Source organism: Lissotriton vulgaris, chromosome 1_2, assembly GCF_964263255.1.
Source record: "Lissotriton vulgaris chromosome 1_2, aLisVul1.2, whole genome shotgun sequence".
Taxonomy (NCBI): Eukaryota; Metazoa; Chordata; class Amphibia; order Caudata; family Salamandridae; genus Lissotriton; species Lissotriton vulgaris.
This window is the reverse complement of record NC_141686.1, coordinates 93,199,156-93,222,658: the sequence shown is the minus strand read 5'-3', so window position 1 is coordinate 93,222,658 and position 23,503 is coordinate 93,199,156. Positions and strand designations below refer to the sequence as shown.

General features: G+C 46.3%; 1 protein-coding gene across 1 annotated transcript in view; it reads left to right on the top strand.

The window, feature by feature from the left end:
• The window catches only part of LOC147733977 (adenosine deaminase 2-like), a 525,029-nt gene that overhangs the window by 263,726 nt on the left and 237,800 nt on the right, over nucleotides 1-23,503 (top strand). Inside the window, exon 5 of the mRNA XM_086952883.1 lies at nucleotides 17,463-17,590. Coding sequence (XP_086809009.1) covers nucleotides 17,463-17,590 — 128 coding nt within the window. The remainder of the gene's footprint in view (nucleotides 1-17,462; nucleotides 17,591-23,503) is intronic.

Here is a 23,503-nt window from a genome sequence, read left to right as displayed (position 1 = left end):
TTCTGTTCCTCCTAAAGATCTTTCTTAAACCCTTAAAGCACTTCATTTTTGATGATCTACGATTTTTCTCTTATTAATTCTCTTCCTTATTTACGTCCTGATGACAACCACCAATCCCTGTGCGACTCTCGCTAATCAGCCTATCCCAACGCTGTTCTATGCCAACCGACCAATCTCAGCGCGATTCTACGCTGACGTCACTTGTTCCCTCTGCAGCAATTTCCTTCTTTCTCAACTCGTCTCGCGGTCTCACATGCGTTTCATTCATACGCCGAAAAATGACTACTTCCGTCCAAGCGATCACTTTTCTCTGACTGTACGGCCACAGTCTAACTGTAATTGTCACCTCAACTGGCGAGACGTCTTTCCTCTTACGGTCGGACGCTTGCCTCAACTGATAGGTTACTTACACACAGTAAACGTACGACCAGCATGCGTTTACTCATACACTCACTCAAACGCTCCCCCTATCATCGGTCTGCGGGCGATCAATGGTACCTCATGACCCCCATTAAATGGTAGACAAATTACTCTGGGTGTTCGATACACCCGAACCACTTAAGCCCTCTGGACATAAGATTTTATCCGGTTGCGCGCGCTCACAACCTTCCCTCAATCACACTACAGGCATTCAACTCCGCTTGACATTACAATACAGGAACAACATAAAACACCGCAATCTTACAACGCATGACCCTTATACTCACTCTCGACCGATTCTGCTGCTTTTCTCTCGACACACCGTCAGCACCTTCTTCGGCAGGGATTCTTCTTCTGGTCGTCGATGACTAGGGACCTTGGGGTAAACTAAACCTGGCCTAGGTCGTCTTCCTCAAGAAGATAACCATCCTCTGCTACCAACTGCGGGGAATGAGATTTTGGTATCAATTTATAATCAATTTAATAATTTATCTCATTCGTTAATTTTGGACCGCTAGTATCTGTCATTGAGTAAAAGACCACCCCCACACAGGTTTAGTTCAACCCCATTAAATGACGCCACTCTGAAGAACCACTTACAACTGATAAAGTTTAAAAGTTTTATATAAAAGTCAAATCTGAATGCAATTTACAATCCTCTCAGGATAAATCTCAGAGTATACAAAGAATACAAATCAGTTCCAAATCAGCAATTTAAAGTTTCGATGTAAAGTGGTTCCTTTGCGTCATCTATAGAAAGAGAAAAATAATCACGTTAAATCTGTCCCTACTCTATACTAGGTGACTTCCCTATTTCGCAAGTTTCTTCCCTAAAAAGGTGTCAGCAGTTTGACTTCCAAAGAAGTTCAAACTCTCTTAGCCTCTAAAGGTAACTTAAGTTTAGGAAGCAGTACCCTCTCTGCCTACCCATCCGCTCTCTAAGGGTCCTCGGCCTACTGCTCCCTTGCGCTCTGATCTCTCAGCGCATCTGCTCAAGGCATCTACCCTTGCCTTTCGCTGTTCTCTCTGAGCTCTTGCTTTCGCCTTCGCTATCTTATCCCCGGGGTACTGTCCCTAAAATACACAATCACAGTGTGGGTGGAACGCCCCTTGACGCCCACCACGGACTTTCCCCGATGATGTCAGTTTCTGGCTCTTTCCATTGCTCCATCTCTTTGCGTCGTCCGTTAAATTGACCCTTCTTCTTTAGATGTCATCTTCATCTTCTTATTGGCGACTTCAACTGACACTTTCAGATCAAAAGTCATATGAACTTAAACAAGACTTTAACTTACAACTATTTCTTTGACCTTCTAGGTCCTGTGAATGGTCATTCAAAACAAAGCTCAAATTCCAATCGCCTCCTCTCATGTTTAGGCAATAAACCTCGTTTGACATTTGTCACCTTAAATCTAACAAATGCTAGACTCTTCGGCTCGCCCCTTCAAGTGAAGACTATTCACGACTCCTGCGAGCCCACTAAATTACATACATTGGACTATGCTCCTGCGAACCCTTGGTTAGTCAGGTTATAATCACAAATGACCTAAACCCTTCCAGCATTCCTACAAACTTCTACACAGTATAACCTTTAACATACATTTATATATGAACGCTTTTAGTATACCTGTCTTCTAAACGAATACAATTTTACATAGAATATGATTTTAATACATAGAATATAAAGTTCATATTCTCATTGGTTACATCGTTATGTGTATGCTCCTTGCACATTTCTCCATGTTACATTTCTCGCCGTTTCTGCATTTAAAGTTACACACGTATATGAACTCTACTTTGCACGTTCTACTGTTCGTAGGCATTTCTACACATTACTACATTAGCCCATTACATATACGAGCTTTCTAAACCTAATGCATTCTAAAGTGAATACAGTTATACATTTCCTATATTACTTTGGTCACATCTGTTAACTTTTACGCTATAGTCGTCAAGTTTATATTCGATATACATTTCATTCCTACGTTACATGATATGCTTGTAAATATGGCCTATACATAATTTTTATTCAAATTCGCGCTCTCTCAGACCCTTGTACTTCATTTACTCCAGGACATTCATCATGCATCTGTTGAAGTTGGCTCTGGTGGTAGTTAGAAGTTGGAAGTTGAGATGCTCCATTATCGGGGTTGAGTCATCCGCGGAGGTTGTGCAGCGGATGGTGTCCATGTTATTGATGGCAATACCACCTCTGTGTTTGTTAGTTCGGTCCTGGTGTGTTATCTTGTAGCTGTTGGGGTGGCAATGGCGATGTCAGGCGCGGAGGCTGGGTTCAGCCATGTCTCTGTGAGAAAGATGACATCCTAGGTAAGGGATGAGAATGTGTCCCAGATCTCCCAAGGCGTATTTGTTGATCCATGATGCGTTGAGTAGAATGCACTGTAGTTGTACTGGGGTGGTCTTGGTGGGCGTGGAGGACACAGACGTGTTTGCGGGGTCTCTAGCATTGTTGGTCGCTTCAGTGTTGTAGGTAAATGGGGCAGCAGAATGCTCCTCTGGTGGTGTGTGGAGATGTGCAGCAACAGTTGTTGTTGATGTGTCCAGGATCCACGGCTCAGAGCGCAGTAGCGGTGTAGCCAGCGGGCACAGATGCGCTTACCTTTGGCGTATCATTGGTGTGCCAGTGGCGCTCCAGCTTCAAACACAATGTGGCTGTCCTGGGAGGGGTTGGGACAGGCAAGAGGCAGGAAGCGGGAGGAGAATGTCAGGAGAAAAATAGGTGGGAGAGCGGTGAGTGCACGGTCCAGTGCAAAACCAAACAGTATTTGTAAAAGTAAATAAACAAATAGCAACCAGAATCAAGGCAAAGAAAAGTTAAGTGCTCAGTACGGACATACTGAGTCTGAGCAGGCAGAGCAGCAAGGCAGTCAGGTAGTTATGGCAAGTGGACTGGATGAGTGGAAGAGCAGCAGCAGGGGGAGCAGGAATGAGGACCTCAGGCACAGTGGCTCAGGTCACACTGCAGCTTCAGGTGATGCTGCAGCTTCAATATCCCTCCCAGAATTTACAGTGGAGAGTCTTGGCACACCAACACCAGGGAACACAGATCCCTCTCAGTAGACTTCCTCTTTTGCCTTCTTACCAGGGTCATGATGCACCTTACACTTCTGGACAGTCACTCCTCCTGCAGGGTTGGTAGGCTCCTTCCTTCTCTCAGAAGGAAAACTGCATGCTAGGCATTTCAGGATCGGTTAACAGATGTTAAGTAAGGGGTAGACATAGGTTATGTCCTCTCACCTCTGAGAAGCTGGCTGTCAGACACACACTAGCACTGTTAACACAGTAGTCTTCTGAAAACTATGAAGAGCACTGCCTTCTTTAATCTTAGAGAACTTAACATTGAGACCACATGTGGTTCAATGAGCGCCACCTTTGTACAAAAAAAGTGATGTATGTCCACTGCCACTGCCTGCGCTTTCTAAACTGGTTTGATGAGGTTCTCCTTTCAAGTGTCCTTTTCAGACTGCTCTCCAAACACGGCCTTTGTGTCAAGAAATGCTGTTCAGCAGGGTTGTTTCCAACCTGTAGTACTCACAACAGAGGTGTAGGTAAGTAGGATCTGCTTCTTACTGTTAGCCCCACTTTTTACTTGATGTTACACTGTTTTAACTTGTGTGACTGGGATCCTTCTAATCAGGTCCCCAGTCTATCTGCTTTCTCCTAAACATGTATTGACATGTACTTAGGTACACTCCAGATTGTATACTGGGGTACCCTTATAAGTCCTTAGTATGTGTAAACATGTACCCAGGCCATGGGTACCCCAGAGCCCTCCCATGGGCTGAAGCATGTATTATGCCATTCATGAGAGGCCATGCAAAATGGAACTACGTTCCTGCCATTGCAGCCTGTGTAAGATGGTGCATGCACCACTTACCATAGATATAGGTTTACTATATCTATAGATCACTACACTTAAAACCTATAAGTCACCTCTATAGCAGGCCTTCACAATCCTAAATGCAGGGTGCTGGGCTTTACGTGAGAGGGTGCCCCTGCATGAGCAGAGCCCCTCTGCAGCCTTCGGAGACCATTCTCCCAGGTTGTCTGTGACACAGCCAGACATATAGTTAGAGGTGCATTATAACCTCAAGGTAAATGCTATCTTGAAAAGGGCTGGAAAAAAACATGTTGCGTTTGGTATCAAACACCTTGGAATCATACCCTCAAACTGGCAATCAGTGCGGGAGGTATGATTCCACCCCACAGAAGCAAGCTGTGTGGGTCCCTGGTCTTCCCGGAGCCAGCATTCTCGGCCTGGACAGCACAAAATGGATGCTGCAGACCAGAGACACATTTCTGCCCTCCAAAAGCTGAGCCAAGCTCGAGCGGAGGAAGGCAGCAGAATAGGCATCCTGTCAAAGGGAGGTGTGACCACCTCCCAGACAGGATTTAGTGTATTTGAGCTAGGTGGGTGCACTTCTAAAGTGACTGAAGGCCTGCACGCTGGGCACATTTGGTGTCCCTGTGCATAGTCCAGCTCAAACTAGTTCTGCGAGCCATTGGCTGTTCCGGCGCAAAACTGAACAAAGGACATGGGTGTAACCACCCCCCTGTCCTGACCCTCAACTCGGAGGGTACCCTGAATCTGTCCAACACTCTTCTGTGGGTAAAAAAGGGCTAACCTGGCTGTAGGGCCCTAGATTCTACAAGATTCTGAACAAGAAACTACAGACCTTCGACTGTCTGGACACTCTGGAGTTTGCTGGACTTCGACTGGGCCCCAATTCATTTCACTCTCTGTCCAAAGCATCGTCTGTGCCCGTGCATCATACAGGCTCCCTGCAAGACCTGAAGGACAACTGAAGTATCTCCCTTAAGGGTGAAGGAGTCACTCCCCTGCATTCACAGGCACGCAACACAACTGACTGGTCTGCTGATCCTGTGCTCCTGCGGACTATGAAGGCTCCAGCAACACAGGAGGTGGGTTCTGTGAGGTCGAGCTGCCCTCTCACCCAGTTTGAGGCCAGTATCCCTCGTGGGGACCGCATAACCTAAACCCCTGTGCACCACATACTTTTGCAATTGCATACGCTTGTTGGTGTTACCCAACTTCCTGCATTGGGCTTTCTTTATACATCTGTGATAGCCCCAACCTCTGCGCACATTTCTTACCAAGGACTCCGGCCTCCTCACACTTTGTGCCCTGCAAGATGTTGTTTGGTTAAACTGCTAGAGGTCCCCTCGCGACTCCTGTCCCTTTAGCCTGTGGGTCCATTTGAGGGACAATCCCGATTTTCGTGGGCTACCCTGGTTGCTCCAGGCCTGTGCTGACTCCCCTTGCTGTGGTGAGTCCTCTCGCCCTTGCTGGGTCAGACTGTAACCTTTCTTGACCTTCAACGTGGGTTGCCATTGCCAAGGTTTATTGGTTCTCCAGCCGGACGCCAACAGCTCAGCACTCAACAACCTTCGTGGGACAGCTTGTATCTGGCTCCTGGTCATCCTTGACATCTCCTGGTCGCTGTAGAGTCAAGGTATCCTTCTTTGCACCTGAAGCACCCAACATCGGTGGGCAATTATTTACAGAGCCCCTGGTCACTCCTGGGTGACCCAGACTCTGTCCCCTCTGCTTTCAAGGTCCTTCCATCAAGAATCCTCCTGCAGAACCCACTGACATTTTTCTTCTTTCCAGCAATGGCATTTCTTTGAAGACTCCCATTGAGAATGACGGCGGTTACGAAGCCACTTCAGACATATGCACCTGGCTTCCCTGGGATAGGTAACTCTGATACTTCAGTATCTACGCGTGGGATGGCTCTCCAACCTACTATGTTCCAAAGAGTTTCCACGTAATCCACTAGGAAGGGTCCTTAAATGTTAAAAATTGCAACCGCGACTCTTCCCTTAAATCGTACATAGCACGTGTTAGTGTTCTCACACTGCACCTGTCCTCCGTGGGGTCCCTACTCACTCACGTTGGGTGGTTCCTTGGGGTCCCAGCGATCCTACACATTCTAGACACTGTCTTGACTCGAGTCGTGGTTCTTATACCACTATCTTAGCGTATGGTTTGGTCGCCCCCTGGAGTCTACTGTGTAGCATAGAAACAATCGTAAGTAGCACTAATGAAGTATTGTGTACTTTGTGTTTATCTGCATGTGGCAGATACTGTAAGGTGTTATAATAATAAACATATATTCTTATAACTACTGTGTGGTTCTCCTTTCATTTAACCAATACAATAAGATTGCATTCTGGTAAAACAAGCTGCTTAACATTCTTTCAAGACTAAGCCTAATGGCTTCTGTCCACAGCTATCACTTGGATAGTTTTGATAAGGTTATCTTTGACCTCTTAATTCACCACAAGGGTTGTTTGGACTGGTGCCCACTTTAATTAGTGCAAAAAAAACAATTGATGGAGAGAATGCAGAACAATGTCATACATTCATCCCAGTACAGAGATCTGGGCCTAAAACCATTGTTTTTTGCTCACCATGCCATTCCAGTTTGGACCCAGCCATGTGCAAATCAGTCTTGACCCTGCACCCGATGGGAACAGTCCAGCCCGAACAGTCAGGCCAGGTCCTCCCTGGACTGGAAACAAGCATCACAGGTCTGGTTTTGGGCTTTCAGCCCCCAGCAGCCAGGATAGCTCGACTCCAGTGGCATGGAGAGCATGGGACTCACATCTGGGCATACCCGTCACACTCGGTATGTAACTGTTACCACGGATTTTTTACAACACATACCATTACAACGGATACTATTACAACGCAGGTCATGTTACAACGGATACCTTTACATCGCATTACACTACAACGCACATACTATTACAACGCATACCATTACATCGTAAGTATAATTATAGGTAAGTTTATCTTTTTTTTAAACATTGGGTTTTGGGGTACAGGGGTATTTTTAGGTTTTAGGGCTGAGTTTGGGTTTTGGGGTACAGGGGTATTTTTAGGTTTTAGGGCCGGGTTTGGGTTTTGGGGTACAGGGATATTTTTAGGTTTTAGGGCTGGGTTTGGGTTTTGGGGTACAGGGGTATTTTTAGGTTTTAGGGCTGGGTTTGGGTTTTGGGGTACAGGGGTATTTTTAGGTTTTAGGGCTGGGTTTGGGTTTTGGGGTACAGGGGTATTTTTAGGTTTTAGGGTTGGGTTTGGGTTTTGGGGTACAGGGGTATTTTTAGGTTTTAGGGTTGGGTTTGGGTTTTGGGGTACAGGGGTATTTTTAGGTTTTAGGGCTGGCTTTGGGTTTTGGGGTACAGGGGCATTTTTAGGTTTTAGGGTTGGGTTTGGGTTTTGGGGTACAGGGGTATTTTTAGGTTTTAGGGCTGGGTTTGGGTTTTGGGGTACAGGGGTATTTTTAGGTTTTAGGGTTGGGTTTGGGTTTTGGGGTAAAGGGGTATTTTTAGGTTTTAGGGTTGGGTTTGGGTTTTGGGGTACAGGGGTATTTTTAGGTTTTAGGGTTGGGTTTGGGTTTTGGGGTACAGGGGTATTTTTAGGTTTTAGGGTTGGGTTTGGGTTTTGGGGTAGAGGGTTTTTTTTAACCTATTTTTACAAATAATAAAATTACAATTAATTTAAATAATAATTTTATTAAAAAAATATATTACAAATAATTAAATTAAATAATACATTAAGAAATATTTACATTATATTTTAAAATTATTTATTATTATTATATACTTACCTATACTTACGTTGTAATGGTATGCGTTGTAATAGTATCTGCGTTGTAGTGTTTTGCGTTGTAGAGGTATCCGTTGTAACATGACTTGCGTTGTGAAAAATCCGTTGTAATGGTATGCGTGCTAAAAGTACGCGTTGTAACATCATATATCCGTCACACTCGGGTGAAAAATGCAAGAAGAACAATTGATGGGCAGAATGCATAACAAAGTCATACATTCACCTCAGTACAGAGATATGGGCCTAAATCTATCGTTTTTTTGCTCACCACCCATTCCAGTTTGGCCCAGCCATGTGCAAATCAGTCTTGACCCTGGACTCAATGGGAACAATTCAGCCCGAACTGCCAGGCCAGGTCCTCCCTGGACTGGAAACAAGCGTCCTAGTCTTGGTTTTGGGCTTCCAGCCCTCATCAGCCAGGATCGCTTGACTCCAGTGGCATGGAGAGCACGGGACCCACGTCTGAGCATACCCGTCCCACTTGGGGTAACAAATGCCAAAAGAACAATTGATGGACAGAATAAAGAACAATGTCATACATTTACCCCAGTACAGAGATCTGGGCCTAAATCCATTGTTTTTTGGCTCACCATGCCATTCCAGTTTGGACCCAGCCATGTGCAAATCAGTCTTGACCCTTTGCCCAATGGGAACAGTCCAGCCTAAATTGCCTGGCCAGGTCCTCCCTGGAATGGAAACAAGCATCCTAGGACCAGTTTCGGGCTTTCAGCCCTCATCAGCCAGGATAGCTTGGCTCCAGTGGCATGGGGAGCATGGGACCCACACCTGGGCACACCTGTCCCACTCAGGGTGACTGTTGGACTTGGCCCTTCTTGGCTGAAGTCCCCTAAACTTTTTGCCTTCCCCCAGATCTTTTTTCTGACATGGTGTTGCCAACTTAGATGCTTTGGGCACTTTGCGACTGCTGATCAGTGTCAAAGTGCAAGTGCTCCCTGTATAAAGTGTAATGGTAATTGGTTGTCCATGATTGGTATGTTTGCCTTACTAGTAAAGTCCCTAGTAAAGTGCACTATATGTGCCAGGACTGGTAATGCAAATGCTACTAGTGGGCCTGCAGCACTAATTGTGCCACCCACACAAGTAGCCTTAAAGAGAGAACTCAGGCCTGCCACTGTATTGCCTGTGCATAGTTTGTTAAATTGCCATGTTGTCCTGACAAGTGCACCCACTTGCCAGGCCTTACCCTTCCCTTTCTATGCACATCAGACACCCCTATGGTAGGTCGAAGGTACCCCCTGGGCAGGGTGCAGGGTATGTGAAAGGTAGGACATGTACTGAGGTGTGTGCCATGTCGTGACAGTGAAATACGCTCCACTTCGTTTTTCACGTGGCCCTTCTTGGCTAAAGTTCCCTAAACTTTTTGCCTTCCCCCTAGACCTTTTTTCTGACATGGTGTTGCCAACTTAGATGCTTTGGGCACTTTGCCACTGCTGATCAGTGTCAAAGTGCAAGTGCTCCCTGTATAAAGTGTAATGGTAATTGGTTGTCCATAATTGGTATGTTTGCCTTACTAGTAAAGTCCCTAGTTAAGTGAACTATGTGTGCCAGGGCTGGTAATGCAATGCTACTAGTGGGCCTGCAACACTTATTGTGCCACCCATACAAGTAGCCTTAAAGAAAGAACTCAGGCCTGCAACTGCAGTGCCTGCGCACAGTTTGTTAAACTGCCATGTTGTCCTGACAAGTGCACCCACTTGCCAGGCTTTACCCTTCCCTTTCTATGCACATCAGGCACCTCTATGTTATGTCCAAGGTACCCCCTGGGCATAGTGCAGTATATGTGAAAGGTGAAATACTCTCCACTTCGTTTTTCACTGTTGAAAGACCATCTTGCCCATATGATGGAATGGGGAGGCTGTGTAATATGTTTCCAGCCGCTCTTCCCAAAAGGCTCAAGATGGAAAGGTGAAGTTTAGTGTGCCTGAACTCACAATTCGATAACACATCTTTTTGTGAAAGTGTTTTTTGCATTTTGTGTTTAGAAACCACTCTTTTAGAAATGGCTGGTTTTTGTGCTCTAACATTTCTGTGTGTCTCTGCCTGGTTGAGGATTGACTGTCTGGATCTGAAAGTGATAGGATCTGGGGAATGACTTGACCCAGGGGAGGAGGTGAGACTGCAACAGTATGACCTGCATCTGGAGTGTAGGGGGGAGGAGTAGTCCCTGGAGGTGAAGAGGCCTGGGTTGCTGCCATAAAACAATGGCTCCATCTCCTGCTGAGTGATTAAGGATCCACACACCCACTATCAAAGGGAGAAGGTGTCACTGGCAGGGAGACACCCAGAACTGGTTTGGACATGGGTTAGTTCCCCCCTGAACACAAAGACTTCAAAGACTTTGATGGGTGAAACCTGAAACCCCTGAACGGGGTAAAGGCTAGTGTCTCAAAGGATTACATTGTCCTCAGAGGTGTGTATCAATTGCACCTACCCTCGCCTGCCAACCGTCCCTTAAATCGATTAGGGTTAGATACATACATTGAAGTGGTTTTGGATGACTCTACCAGACGAGACGACCACAAAAACCTGACTAGGGTTTATGTAACAGGGTGTACTTTTCCTTTGCCCCCTGTTTACCTTTCTAAAGCTTACGCCTTTTGTCGGTCCTGATGAAACGCCAAAAATCTATTATGGACTATATGGACGTGAAACATGTCGACCCCATGACCTTTTTCACTCACTCAACTTTCCGAAGTAGAACTAACCTTCCTCGTTAGGTGAAGGTCGGACAGTTCTTTTCTGTTTTTAACCATACCGAACAGATCCAAGAATAAATACTATTAGGGGAACCATAAAATATGTTTAACTCACCTTTACACAGATCCCACACATCCGCACTCACCACTACAGCATTTCTCCTAAAAAGATGTGTGAGAGCCCTCGAGTGGGGCCCGTGGAGGATTGCAGCGCCAATCCAACGAGCAGCAAAAATGCACTATGATGAAGCATGACACCTTAATGGGTGTGTGAGGGCCACTCCTCAAATTTAAAGAATTTCCCTCTGTTTATTCTATCCAACCTGACACTTGTCTATCTCAGATGAGTGATTCTCTACTTCTTTCCACTCTCTACATATTCCACAACAAAGTTGTCTGGAATCTTACTATAAGAACAGGTACCCTTCAGTAGATTCAATGAAAATGAGACTGCCTGAGCCCATGAGGCGCAAATGGCACGTCCTTCTACTATGCCTTCTCTTTATTACAGGGAAGTGCCACAGTAAGGAGTAGGTTTTTGTCCCTTTGAACTCCGTTAAGAACCCTCTGTTAGAGGATCTCTGAACCTTGTCAGGGAAGGGTGGGAGCAATCTTCCAAGAAGCCTCCCCAGGATGTGGTCAGCTACATGCTGCCCATTCACAACCAGATGCACCGCTTTGGGTAAAAGGCGAAAAGCAACCTTGAGGCCAGTCAAGATGTTATGAAGCTCAGGAAAGCGCAGAAGGCCACTTTGGTGGAGTTTCAAGCTAGTAAGAGCTCTTCAGGGCAGCTGGGCGGGTCCATACGAGGTGAAAGAGCAAAAGGGGAAGTCCACCTACCTGGTGCATCTCCGGACCCCCTAGGAGTCTCTCTTAAGGGTGCTCCATGTGAATTGCCTCAAAGCTTACTTTGAGAGGTCCGAAGTGAGTACGCTTCTGATGACAGATGAAGAAGTGGAAGTGGAAGAGGAGAGCAAGCCTTACCCCGACCTTCTATCTTCACAGGAACATGATGGGTCAGTTGAAGGTGTTAAACTCTTCCCTACCCTAACCCCGGAACAGTAGCTCAACTGTTACCAATTACTGGGGCAGTTTGCCTCTCTGTTCTCCTTCACCCCTGGACTCACACACCTGTGCGTCCATGACACTGGAGACAGCCCACCAAGGATTAACAAAATGTACAGGTTGTCAGATAGAGTGAGGGCCAGTATCATGGAGGCGATGCTGGCATTAGGGGTGACTGAGTTCTCCAACAGTTTCTGGTCTCGCCCTATGGTGCTGACATTCCAGAACTTAGGTTCTATGTATACTACCGAGGTTTCAGATCCATCATGAAAACTGATGCACATGTCATCCTCTGAGCAGATGATATAATTGACTGACTGGGCACTGCCAAGTTCCTCAGTACTTTTGAGTTGACATCGGTGTCCCAGGGCAGTTTGCCTCCCTATTCTCCTTCACCCCAGGACTTACACACCTGATGATGTGAACACAGGAGACATCCCACCAAGGAACAACAAAATGTATAAGTTGTTGGATAGCATGAGGGCCAGTATCACAGAGGTGATGCTGGTGTTAGGGGTGATTGAATTCTCCAACAGTCTCTGTACCAGCCCTGTGGTGCTGACAAGCCAGAACTTAGGTTCTATGTGGACTCCTGAGGTTTCAATTCCATCATGAAAACTGTCGCTCAAGCCATCCTCTTAGCAGATGATAGGTCAGCATTCCCAAGCCCATAGGACCCCCTCATATTTTGGCCAATGCGCTTTGGCTTAAAGAATACCCCTCCTACCTTCCAGCATTTGGGTAACAGGATCCAAGCTGGGAGAGGCCTTCTGTGCTGCTTACCTGGTATACATTTCTGTCTACAGCTCCAGCTAGGAAGACACCTGTAACACCCCCAGGAGGTGCTTCAGGTCCGACACCAGGCAGGCCTGATTATCAAGGGCAATGAGTGCCAGATAGGATAGGGTTCTGTGGTGTATCTGGGTCATCTGCTGGGTGGAAGCAAGGTGCAACCCCTCCAGGCCAAGATTGGGACTATCATGGCCTGGCAACCACTGACAACTAAGACTGAGGTGAGAAGTTTCCTGGGCCTCACAGGATACTCCAGGAGGTTTGTTTAGGCATATGGCATCATTGTTACACCCTTAACAGAGCTGACTTCAAAGAAGCAGCCCAGATTGATGAACCTGAGAGAGCTTTGCCAGAAAGCCTTTGCTACCCTTAAGGACCCCATTTGTACAACACCCGTACACAAGGTGCCTGACTTCTCCAAAGAATGTATAGTGCAAACAAATGCTTAAGAGCATGGCATAGGGGCAGACTTGGCACAGTTGAATGAAGAGGACCTGGACCAACCAGTAGCCCTCATTAGCAGGACTATACTTCCAGAGTAAATGAGGTGGAGTGTGATTAAAATAGAACCTTGTTGTGGTCTGGACCCTGAAGAAGTTGACAACATGTCTGTTTGAGACTCACATCCTGGTTCAGACAGACCCCAGGTCCCCAGATGGCTCATCCAGATGAAGGGTGAAAATCCAAAACTGTTGAGGTGGTCCATCTCTCTACAGGGAATGGACTTTACGGAGGAGCACTACCCAGGGATAGAACATGCTAGTGCAGGTTGTTTCTCCAGGTTCCTTGACCTTAGTGAAGAGAACTCCCAAGCGGTTGAGTAGCTTTTCCCACTTTCAGCTGGGAGGGACATGTGTTACATCTGACAGCCTATGGGTGGTGTTCTCCCCATCAAATTGACTTCCTCCTTCTCTTTTCTGTATTGCTTTGCTGGTATTTGGTCTTTGCACGCTTTACAACTTCTCAGTACACTTCTGTGCCACTGCAAACTCTGTCAGGAAGAAGGACAGCTGTGCTGCTGAAGAATCCAACTCTGCTGGGCTGCACTCTGGTGGACTCCTGCTTCGTGAGACGGACCAGACCTGCATCTCTGACCGCAGGACCCAGAGTGACTCCAACAGCAGTTTGCTGGACTCTTGATTTGAAGCCTCAGGGACATAATAAACCTCCATCTGCTTGGCCTAAAGTACTTCATAAGTGAGTCTACTATGCTAAGTGGGGCCATCCCAGTCCTGAAATCTTGGAAGTGGTTCTAAGGTGCTTGCCAGCAGAATCAATGCATTTTCTCTGCTTAGCAACGTATCCCTGAGCAGAACTGACACATGTATTCTGTTGAGCGCCGCATACCCCATATCGTCACTGTTGCATGGATTGGATCTGTTGCAAAAGACTCGCATCACTGCCATCTCTGGCATTTTGTGACTGACGCATCGCCTTTGGAACAGCCGCTGAGTAATGCTTTGCCTGGTGCAAGCTCCGCGCATTCCTCGTTGATGGCAACCTCGACGACGATGATTAAACTCCTCATTGCAGCTTCACCACTCATCCGAATTGATGCATCGCCTCTGCTGCGCCTCACATCCTCAGACTGGACTTCGAATCAGAAGCCCCATTGATAGAATCCTCAACACATATGCAACAGGACCTCAGAACTTAGCTGCATCACATTTCAAAACCGACACATTGCCTCTCCGGAGTGACACATCTTTGATGCAGATCCACGCAATGCTTCACAACCAGGATTTGAGGCACTTTGTTCAGTGGGTCTAGGTTGGTCCCTGTAGCCAGCCCACGCACCATCACGATTGGACTGATCTTGTGACTTTGTATCGGTCTGCTGCGACCAGATTTCCCTAATCCACTTTGTGCTTTTTGGTGCTATTTTTCTCTATACACTTTAAAAATAAATATCTCTGAGTCGAGCAATTGGATTTTTGCTGTTTTGTCCTATTTTATTTATTAAAGTTAGATTTATTTTCCTAACTTGATGAGACCAATTGGGGGGACACTCTCTCGCTCTCTCTATCTCCTCTACACGACAACGCACATCCAGGTAACTGATAAGTGCCAGCTGAGGGAAATGACCTGGCACCTGCCACAAACATATGGCTAGTGCTAATAAGTGAATATAACATAGAAAAGATTATTATTTTTTTTTTGCAACGTAATTGTAATATAAATTAAGTAGTCCTTCATACACCTGACAAGGTGCTGACACTCAGTCCCTGGACTAGTAGTACAAAACTCACCACATTTTAGACCATGCAGGGGAGCTTAATATGATTATTGACATCACCAGTAAGCATCCAAGTGCCAGTGGAAGGTTTTTTAGGTCTCGCTTTAGACACAACCTTTTGCTTTTCCAAAAGTTTCTGCATGATATGCTAACTTGTAGAAGCTTTCTGCCAGCCCTCTTCATTCGCTGGCCTATTACTGTGTCATTCATATTTTTCATCCTCCCACTGCAGCGTGCAGAATGGGGCAATGCAGCAATGCACCAGCCCTCTTTAGTCATCAGCAATCTTTACCTTGAGTGCCAACATTCTTCTGTTACAAAAGACGCACATCCAAACACAAAATAGCTCCTTGAAGTGCCAGGGACTACTATGGCAATGTATGATTTTTGAAGCTACATACAATCTTTGCTTTAAGGTTGAGGAGGCCCTTAAAGCTTTCCCATCAACAAAGTTTTGTAAAAGCCATGAGAAAACACACTCTGACACAGCCAAAAGTCTGCCAGCCCACGTCAGCCTATTGGTTTTGCCAGTTCTTGTTTTTCCCCCACACGCAATGACCACATAAGGGTTTTCTTTCACCCATACATAACAATAGTTCTTTGTTTTCCCTGGCAAATGCCTGAATCAGCAATTCGCCTAACCATAATGTTTGGACACATATCTACATTATTCAGTTAGTGATGGCTCTGCATGCCATTAAGTTCAAACCCAAAAAGTATTTTTCTATTAATAGTGCTGTTAAAATAGAGCCAACTACTATTGAATACATAATGCTGATATTTGATCCCATTATCCTGGAGATAAGCAACTGTTAGAAGGGCTAAGCTGGCCCATTAGAGGATTTATATCAGTAAAGTCAAGGGGGTTGAACTAGTGTTGGGCGGCTGATACCACGGAGATTGGTGAAGGAGAACCATTCCTGAAGGTGGATACAGATTTACAAGAATACTCTCACCAGTGAAGTCTAAGGAGGCATTTGGGCAAGGGGATTTGTGGGGTGGAAGATGTAAAGAGTGTCAAATCCACTTCTTCCCATTGCGAGCACCAGCAAGTTTGTTTGGTATTAACATGTAGAACCTAGGGATCAATATACATATGTTTCACTGCAAATGTCTTTTAAAATGAGGACAGGTTCAGTGATTTCATTATGCTCAGTAGTCTTAAGACTTTGTGTAACTTCAATCCTTCACTTAAATTCATTAATTCTTGGAGTTATGGAATTCTGTGAGTTTTGAGGGAGATTTTAGATTCCATTCATTTGTCAGACATCTCATACGTGTTCATGTCCAACATGAGCTATCTACAGAGCCCTAACTGATGATCAGAAGACTACTGTGCACTTTTGACTCCTGTATCAGATTACGTTTTGTTGGAAAGAAAATTCAATAAAATATATAAAAAATAACATTAAAAAAAGAGCTATCTACAGGGCCCTAGTTCTTTCATTCGCAGCACTCTACTTTTCTGGAAGATGTATTTTTTTCCCTGTGATAAACGTAGTGCTATAATTACCAGAATGCAAATGAATGTGAGATGAAAAAGTACTGTTGACTTAATGTCGAACTAGAGAGCGTAAGTTTTTTTAAACTTTTAACATTAATTTAATGTGTTTATATTTTCAACTTTTTTGAAAAATTTCATTTCATTTAGTATGATTTCCTACGGCATTTCCTTTAAGTCTCTCCTTCTTGTTGCAGTGTCAGTAGTTGACGACGAGTGGTGCTGGGCTTAGTGCTGTTTCTTTTTGCCAGTAGAAACTTACAGACATACATTTGTCTCCAACCTCTATTTCAGTGGAACTGGGACATGTAGGCCTATACTTTGAGTAACTTTACTCTTGGATATTGTGAGTAGCTCAAAGTAGAAATGTTACTCAAAAGCAGTGGCAGCAGTCCTATACAAAAGGTAGAGATGCAGGGGAGGGATGTGCAAAATTAAAAAAAAGAACTTACCGTAAGTTGACAGGCGCTTTTTGCGTCACGTGGGGTGCTTCTTCTTCCGTGTCCCAGCAGGTACTGGGGCTGCATCATCCTCCCTGTCTAATCTCCGTGCTGCAGAGCAGAACAGGAATTAGCCTGAGCAGGCTAGAAAGCCACCCTGCTCAGACCAGGGAGTCTGTGGGGTTTCTCCTGCCCAGCTGCTCAATGCAGTAGGGCTGGAGAAACCTAAGTACGCATGTTTGTTTTGGTCAGCCTGAGACGGCCAGTCAAACACCCATGTTAACTTACAGAGTGTACATAGCACTCCTCCTACCCCTTTCCATGCCCCGTCCCTCCCTGCACATACTGGCTGAGCCAGCTGCTTAAAATTAAAATGATCATCAAATATCAATTTGTTAGCTGCTGGCTCTGCCAGTGGGGCGACGCTCTTGCTTAAAAGTGTAAGAGTAAACTTGTAAGTAAGTCACGAGCTTAAGTTATTTTTGTGAATACCCCCGTATGTGTGCCGTTAATGGCGGAAAGAACAATTAAGCTGCAATACAAAACCTGCCATGCAGGTGACATTTTTTCTTTCATGCATAAATAAATGATACGCTTTAACATGAAAAGATTTAATTTGCTGTTATTATTACAGATATATGAACTGGATGGGACAGTGCATGACAGGGCTTGGACACTACAGGCGTACAAAGATGTGGCCGAGCAGTTTGTCAGTGAACACCCGGACTTCATGGGAGTGAAAATTATTTACACATTTGAAAGGTAAAATGCCCAGAAGGAGCACTGTCAGTTTTTGGTTTGTTTCTCAGTGCATCAAAGTGATTTGTGTGGTGCCTGCAATCCTACCTACTGCAGCAGCCGGCGCAGGTAAGCTCAGTGGGGTGGTGGGGTGGGTGTACAGCGTGGTGTAAGGGGGCTAAGTCGACAGATGATGGAATAGGTACAAATAAATACCCTATTCTGTCGTCTGTGGATTCCTCCCCACCCCGCCCTGCTCCATCGCCCCACTGCGCTTACCTGCACAGCCCACGACTACCCACTTCGCCTACACGACATACCTAGTGAGGTGAGAGAAGGAGTGACAGGCTCTTGACAGTTCTAACTCTGACTAAGAGATATGCTATACAAATAACTAGGAAAATATTGTTGCTGCTTAAATACCGGTATTGATGTTCCTGACCAATTGACAATCAGTGGCAGCTTGCTTTTTCGCAACCAATGAGCCTACCAGTAGAAATGCAGCAGAAAATGCAAACAAACACACACAGTGCATGCAAACTGTACTATGATTCATACTCTATGTTACCATGTCCTAGCTGCTCAGCCTGTGTGAGTGTTCTGAGTGGAATGTTTGGTGTGTGAGCTATGAGTGGAAGGCTTGTGTGTCTGGATGAGTGATGACAGTTGGTGAATGAGGCTGAATAGCTAGCAGACTGCTCCTGGTGGGGCTGTTGATGACGACTTACAGGCTACCTTTCAACACTTGATGAGACTTTATGCTACCTGTTTACTTACCTGAATAAACCTACTTGGATTACATCTACAAGTGTGGACTACATTACTACACAAACGTATGGCATCTTTAATTACACTCTAACCTTGTATGCTCAGTGTGTCCCTATGAGGCAGCAATCAATCAATCAATTTAATCAATTAATATATATGGCATGACTAATCACCTGAGAGAGTATCCAGATTCTTGAGGTTCATGATAGTTCAGGTAAATCAATCGAACCGCCAGGTCTTAATTGCTCACCAGCATTCCAGCAGAGAGGTGGAGGTCCATACCTGCTGAAGAGGGCAATGGCTAACAGGCATGTAGGCATGTTTTGACAGGTTCATGGGGAGAAAGCCATTTGGCATGAGCTCTGAAAGCAGCTGAGCCCAGCGCCTAGATTTGAACCTTTTTAGGTCTCGGCCTAGCGTACACTGTGCAACAGTGATTGCGCAGCCAGAGTCCGTTTCTCTGGGTTTTGAAAATGGACCTAGAAAATGACAGCGCTCGTGCGTGTTCATTTTCTATGGTCCATTTTTATTGGCCTTTGCGTGCGTGTAGTTTTTTAACAGAACACTTAATAGGCCATGGGTGGTCGCGTAGCTCCGCCCATGGCCTATTGGTGTCTGTAACGCACACCAAAGGCAATATGTCTTCAATTATCACGGCCAGACGCGGCCGCTATAATTGAAGACATATGCTTTGCAGTTGCGCGCGCGCACACACCACTCGTGGACGTTTTTTTTTCTTACAATAGGATCGCTTTCGCGATCGCTTGAAGTGCCGCTTTTTTTTTTTACAATCGGATCGCTTTTGCGATCGCTTGTTCTAATTGTGCCTGGGCCTCCCAGACCCCTTCATAGAAATTGTGAGAGAGGTTACGTCTTACAAAAATATATTTGCATCTCCCGTTCTTTGCCTCTGACTCATTGCTAAATTCCTCAAACTTTACTATAAATAACCAGCTTGCCTGGGCCGCAAACTGCTTTCGCTCTGTTCTGTGATAACTGGACAAAGCAGTGAGAATAAGCAGCACTTTGCACTTTTCAACAACGCAGCAACTCCCCTAGATGACATCATCATGAGGCACCCAGAGCCTCGAAGCCGCATTGACCAACATGCTGTCTATCTAGTGTGCCAACTGTGAAACATATTGTATCAGGTGAGGCGAGATCTGAAAAGAAGGAAACTGATAATGAAGGCTTGCAAGGGCTCTGAGGGCACAAGGTTGGTGGTGGCAGTGAAGGTTGGATCTGCGGTGTGCCATCCACGCAACCCGTTGTCCGTGCTGCCTTGCACCCATTCTCCAGTCATCCATGCTGCCTCGCACCCACCCTCCCATCGTCTGTGCTGCCTCGCGCCCACCCACCCTTCCGTCCATGCTGCCTCGCGTACCCACCCGCCCTCCTGTCGTCCATACTGCCTCGCACCCACCCTCCCGTCGTCCATACTGCCTCGCACCTACCCTCCCTTTCATCATCCATACTGCCTCGCACCCACCCTCCCTCCCGTCGTCCATTCGGTCTTGCACTCACCCTCCCTCCCGTCGTCCATGCTGCCTCGCACCCACCCTCCCTCCCGTCGACCATGCTGCCTCGCACCCACCCTCCCTCCCGTCGTCCATGCGGTCTTGCACTCACCCTCCCTCCCGTCGTCCATGCTGCCTCGCTCCCACCCTCCCTCCCGTCGCCCATGCTGCCTCGCACCCACCCTCCCTCCCGTCGTCCATGCTGCCTCGCACCCACCCACTGTTCGTCAGTGCTGCCTCGCATCCACCCACACTGCCTTCGTCCGTGTTGCCTCGACCCCAACTCCCCTCCCTCCCTTTGTTCGTGCTGCCTCGCACCAAAGTCATCCGAGCTGCCTCACAACCAGTGATCCGTGTTGCCTCGCACCCAAACTTCTCCCATCATCTGTGCTGCCTCGCATTGCACCCACCCTCCCATTGTCTGTGCTGCCTCGCATCGCACCCACTCTCCCATTGTCTGTGCTGCCTCACATCGCACCCACCCTCTCAACGTCTGTGCTGCCTCGCATCGCGCCCACCCTCCCATCGTCTGTGCTGCATCGCACCCACCTTCCCATTGTCTGTGCTGCCTCGCATCGCACCCACCCTCCCGTCGTCCGTGCTGCATCGCACCCACCCTCCCGTCATCTGTGCTGCATCACACCCACCCTCCCGTCGTCGGTACTGCCTTGCACCCAACCACTCACCCTCCAGTCGTCAGTGCTGTCTCGCACCCAACCACCCACCCTCCCGTCGTCTGTGCTGCCTCACATTTGTCGATGCTGCCTCACCCCCACCCGCCCTCCCTTCATCCATGCTGCCTGACACACCCTCCCTTTGTCCCTGCTGCCTCACCCCCTCCCATCCTCCTTTTGTCCGTGCTGCCTCACCCCCATCCACGTCCCCACAGTGCCAGCCTTACTACTGGAGTTGTCATTTACGATAAGAACCTTGCCAATTACCAACCAGCCTGCCACCAGTATAAACAGGGAGCACTTGTGGCTAGGCCCTGGCATCTAGGGTTACTCATTCATTCATTCATTCTCAGTGTCTAAGAGGTGAGACTTTTTCTCGGGATCTCTCGCATTTCCTACCAATGCCTGCCGACCACCACAGTAGCCCTGCCCTTCACTGTTGTAATAATACCCACTATACCTGCCCAGCCCCTACTGCGGCTACCCTGCACTATCATCCAACAATAGTTCCCATTATATCATCTCTGCTGCCAACCACAACGAAAAAATAAAAACAAAACAACGGTTTCTTTGCAATCATTCAATACAATACTTCCATCTTGCAAGGGAAATTCATGAATATATTCCCAAAACGAAACCTATTCAAAAGAACATATTGGAACTCACAATCATGTGTTCGGAAGCCATTACTGAAGCAAATGATATCTGAGTCATGGAAAGATGTTCCAAAATGTGAAACACTGCACTGAACATGAGTTGCGAAAAGAGTGATTGGAAGTGAAATAGAACAACCCTCAATGAAACAGTTAATGTCTGGAGTATTCGATTTTAGTCAGGGCCAATTTTTTAGGGTTAGACATTGTACACTCTACAATAAGTATTTTAATCCACACCAAAAACTGAGATTCATCTATGTTTCAACCCCACTAGAATTTTATAAAGGCTTTCGTTGGAACATTGTGGATGAACCGTAAAAAGTGCAGGAAACAAATTGAGGTCACTAATATGTAGGTAGGTTTCATGTGACTTGTTATCATATTGTAAATGTTTGCGTCTGTGGAAAGTGGTGTGACAGTGACGTGGTATGAGGCGCGCACCATATCGTAGCCAACTACATTAATATATGGTGGTAAATAAAGCGGGCTCGGAGACTTCCGAGTCAAATAATAATTTTGTAACACGCTGTAATCGAACAGTCTTGTACCTTATGGTCACGCTGTCAAATGCATCTTCAGGAGTTTGCGGACTATGGTTCTGTGAGTGGATTCATTTCTTAAATGTGCGCTGTCCTCACTTCCCATGCTTGTTTGTTTTGCCAATTTAATCACCCTTGTATTTCATGTATGCTGTTTTAAGGAGCATCTTGTTTTTCAAGATTGCTATTTAAGTAAAGAAAGTACACACAACCACACACACAACCACACCGTCAGTGCACACTTTCACCAGGCACAGACACCATCAGTCGTCAGTGCATGCTTTAACCGGGCACAAACACCAGAAGCCGCCAGTGCACGCTTTTACCAGGCCCAAACAACACCAGCAGTCCGTGCACGCTTTCATCAGACACACACCACCAGCCGTCAGTGCACGCTTTCACCAGGCACACACACCACCAGCCGTCAGTGCACACTTCCACCAGACACACACACCACCAGCCAGCAGTGCACACTTCCACCAGGCACACACACCACCAGCCATCAGTGCACAATTTCTACAGGCACACACACCACCAGCCTTCAGTGCACACATCAATTGTTAACGCATCCACAATTAACTATTGTGGCACTCGCAGTATGGAGCACTTTACTTTTAAACATATTCATCTAAAGCGCAGCATGCCACCATTGCTACAAAAATAAATACACATTTTTGTTGGCCTACAATTTATAGACTTTTGTTGCAGTTGGTGCTGCAATATTTAGCAATGCCAATAGCTCAAACTTGATTAACCTGAGACCGATTGCATTGTAAAGGATTGTTCCCACAGTCTTCAGAGGGTCAGCCAGTAAAAGGAAGGTATATTGCAGGGGTTCTTAACCTTTGGTCTGGGGCCCCCTGGAGGGTGTGAGGTCTATTGAGGGGGCCTGCAGATGTTTTACAAAATGTACTAATATTACAATTGATAAAGTTAAATTAATAAAGGATATAAAACTAAATCTTTCCAAATTTGGTTATGTATTAAACTAAATACTCCAATTCATTGTTATGTATTAAACTATATATTCCAATTTTTGGTCATTTGTTTGGTGTCTACATGTTTTTGTATCATTGTTTGTTGTTTTGAGGTTCAAATCATATAAATTGTCTAGGTTGGGGCGGTCCCCGGCTTCCAATAATGACTCAGTGGGGTCCCCGAATTCCAGTAATGGTTCAGTGGGTGTCCACAGCAGTCAAAAGGTTAGGAACCACTGGTATGAAGCATACTCAGGGACATGCTCAGGCATTGCTGCCTGAGCATGTCCCTGTTCTCAGGGCTGCCTGCCTTATTGTCCTCTGGAGCCTGCTCCTGTGACCCCGTCATGATCAGTGTGGCATTGGCCTACCCTGTGTATGTTCTAGGTCTCCTAAAGGCTAAATAGATAGAGGTGTTGGTTCCAGATCTCCCTTCCCTTATTCTAGTAAGATCTACCACTTTTTAAGGGGTTGGCACTGTCAGTGCCCTTCTCGCGTCTGCCCTCTGTGCTGGAGGATTACATAGAACCACAGGGAAGTTTCACTTAATTACTGAGCCAGCACTACTGCTGCTCTGTAGCTACGTAAGAAGGTCGGAGGTGGACAAGGACCAAGAAACACTACTAGTGGGAATATGTGCACATGTGTGAGCATGCACATGCAGAACATGTAAGCACACAAGGGCGTTTGTGTATATAACTGTGTGCATAGCCGCAGAGGAACAGCTGGCTGGGCGTATGCGGGGAGAAGAGTTCCCGGCTTAATGGCAATCTTAGCACCTTGCAGACCTGGCTTATTGGAACTAT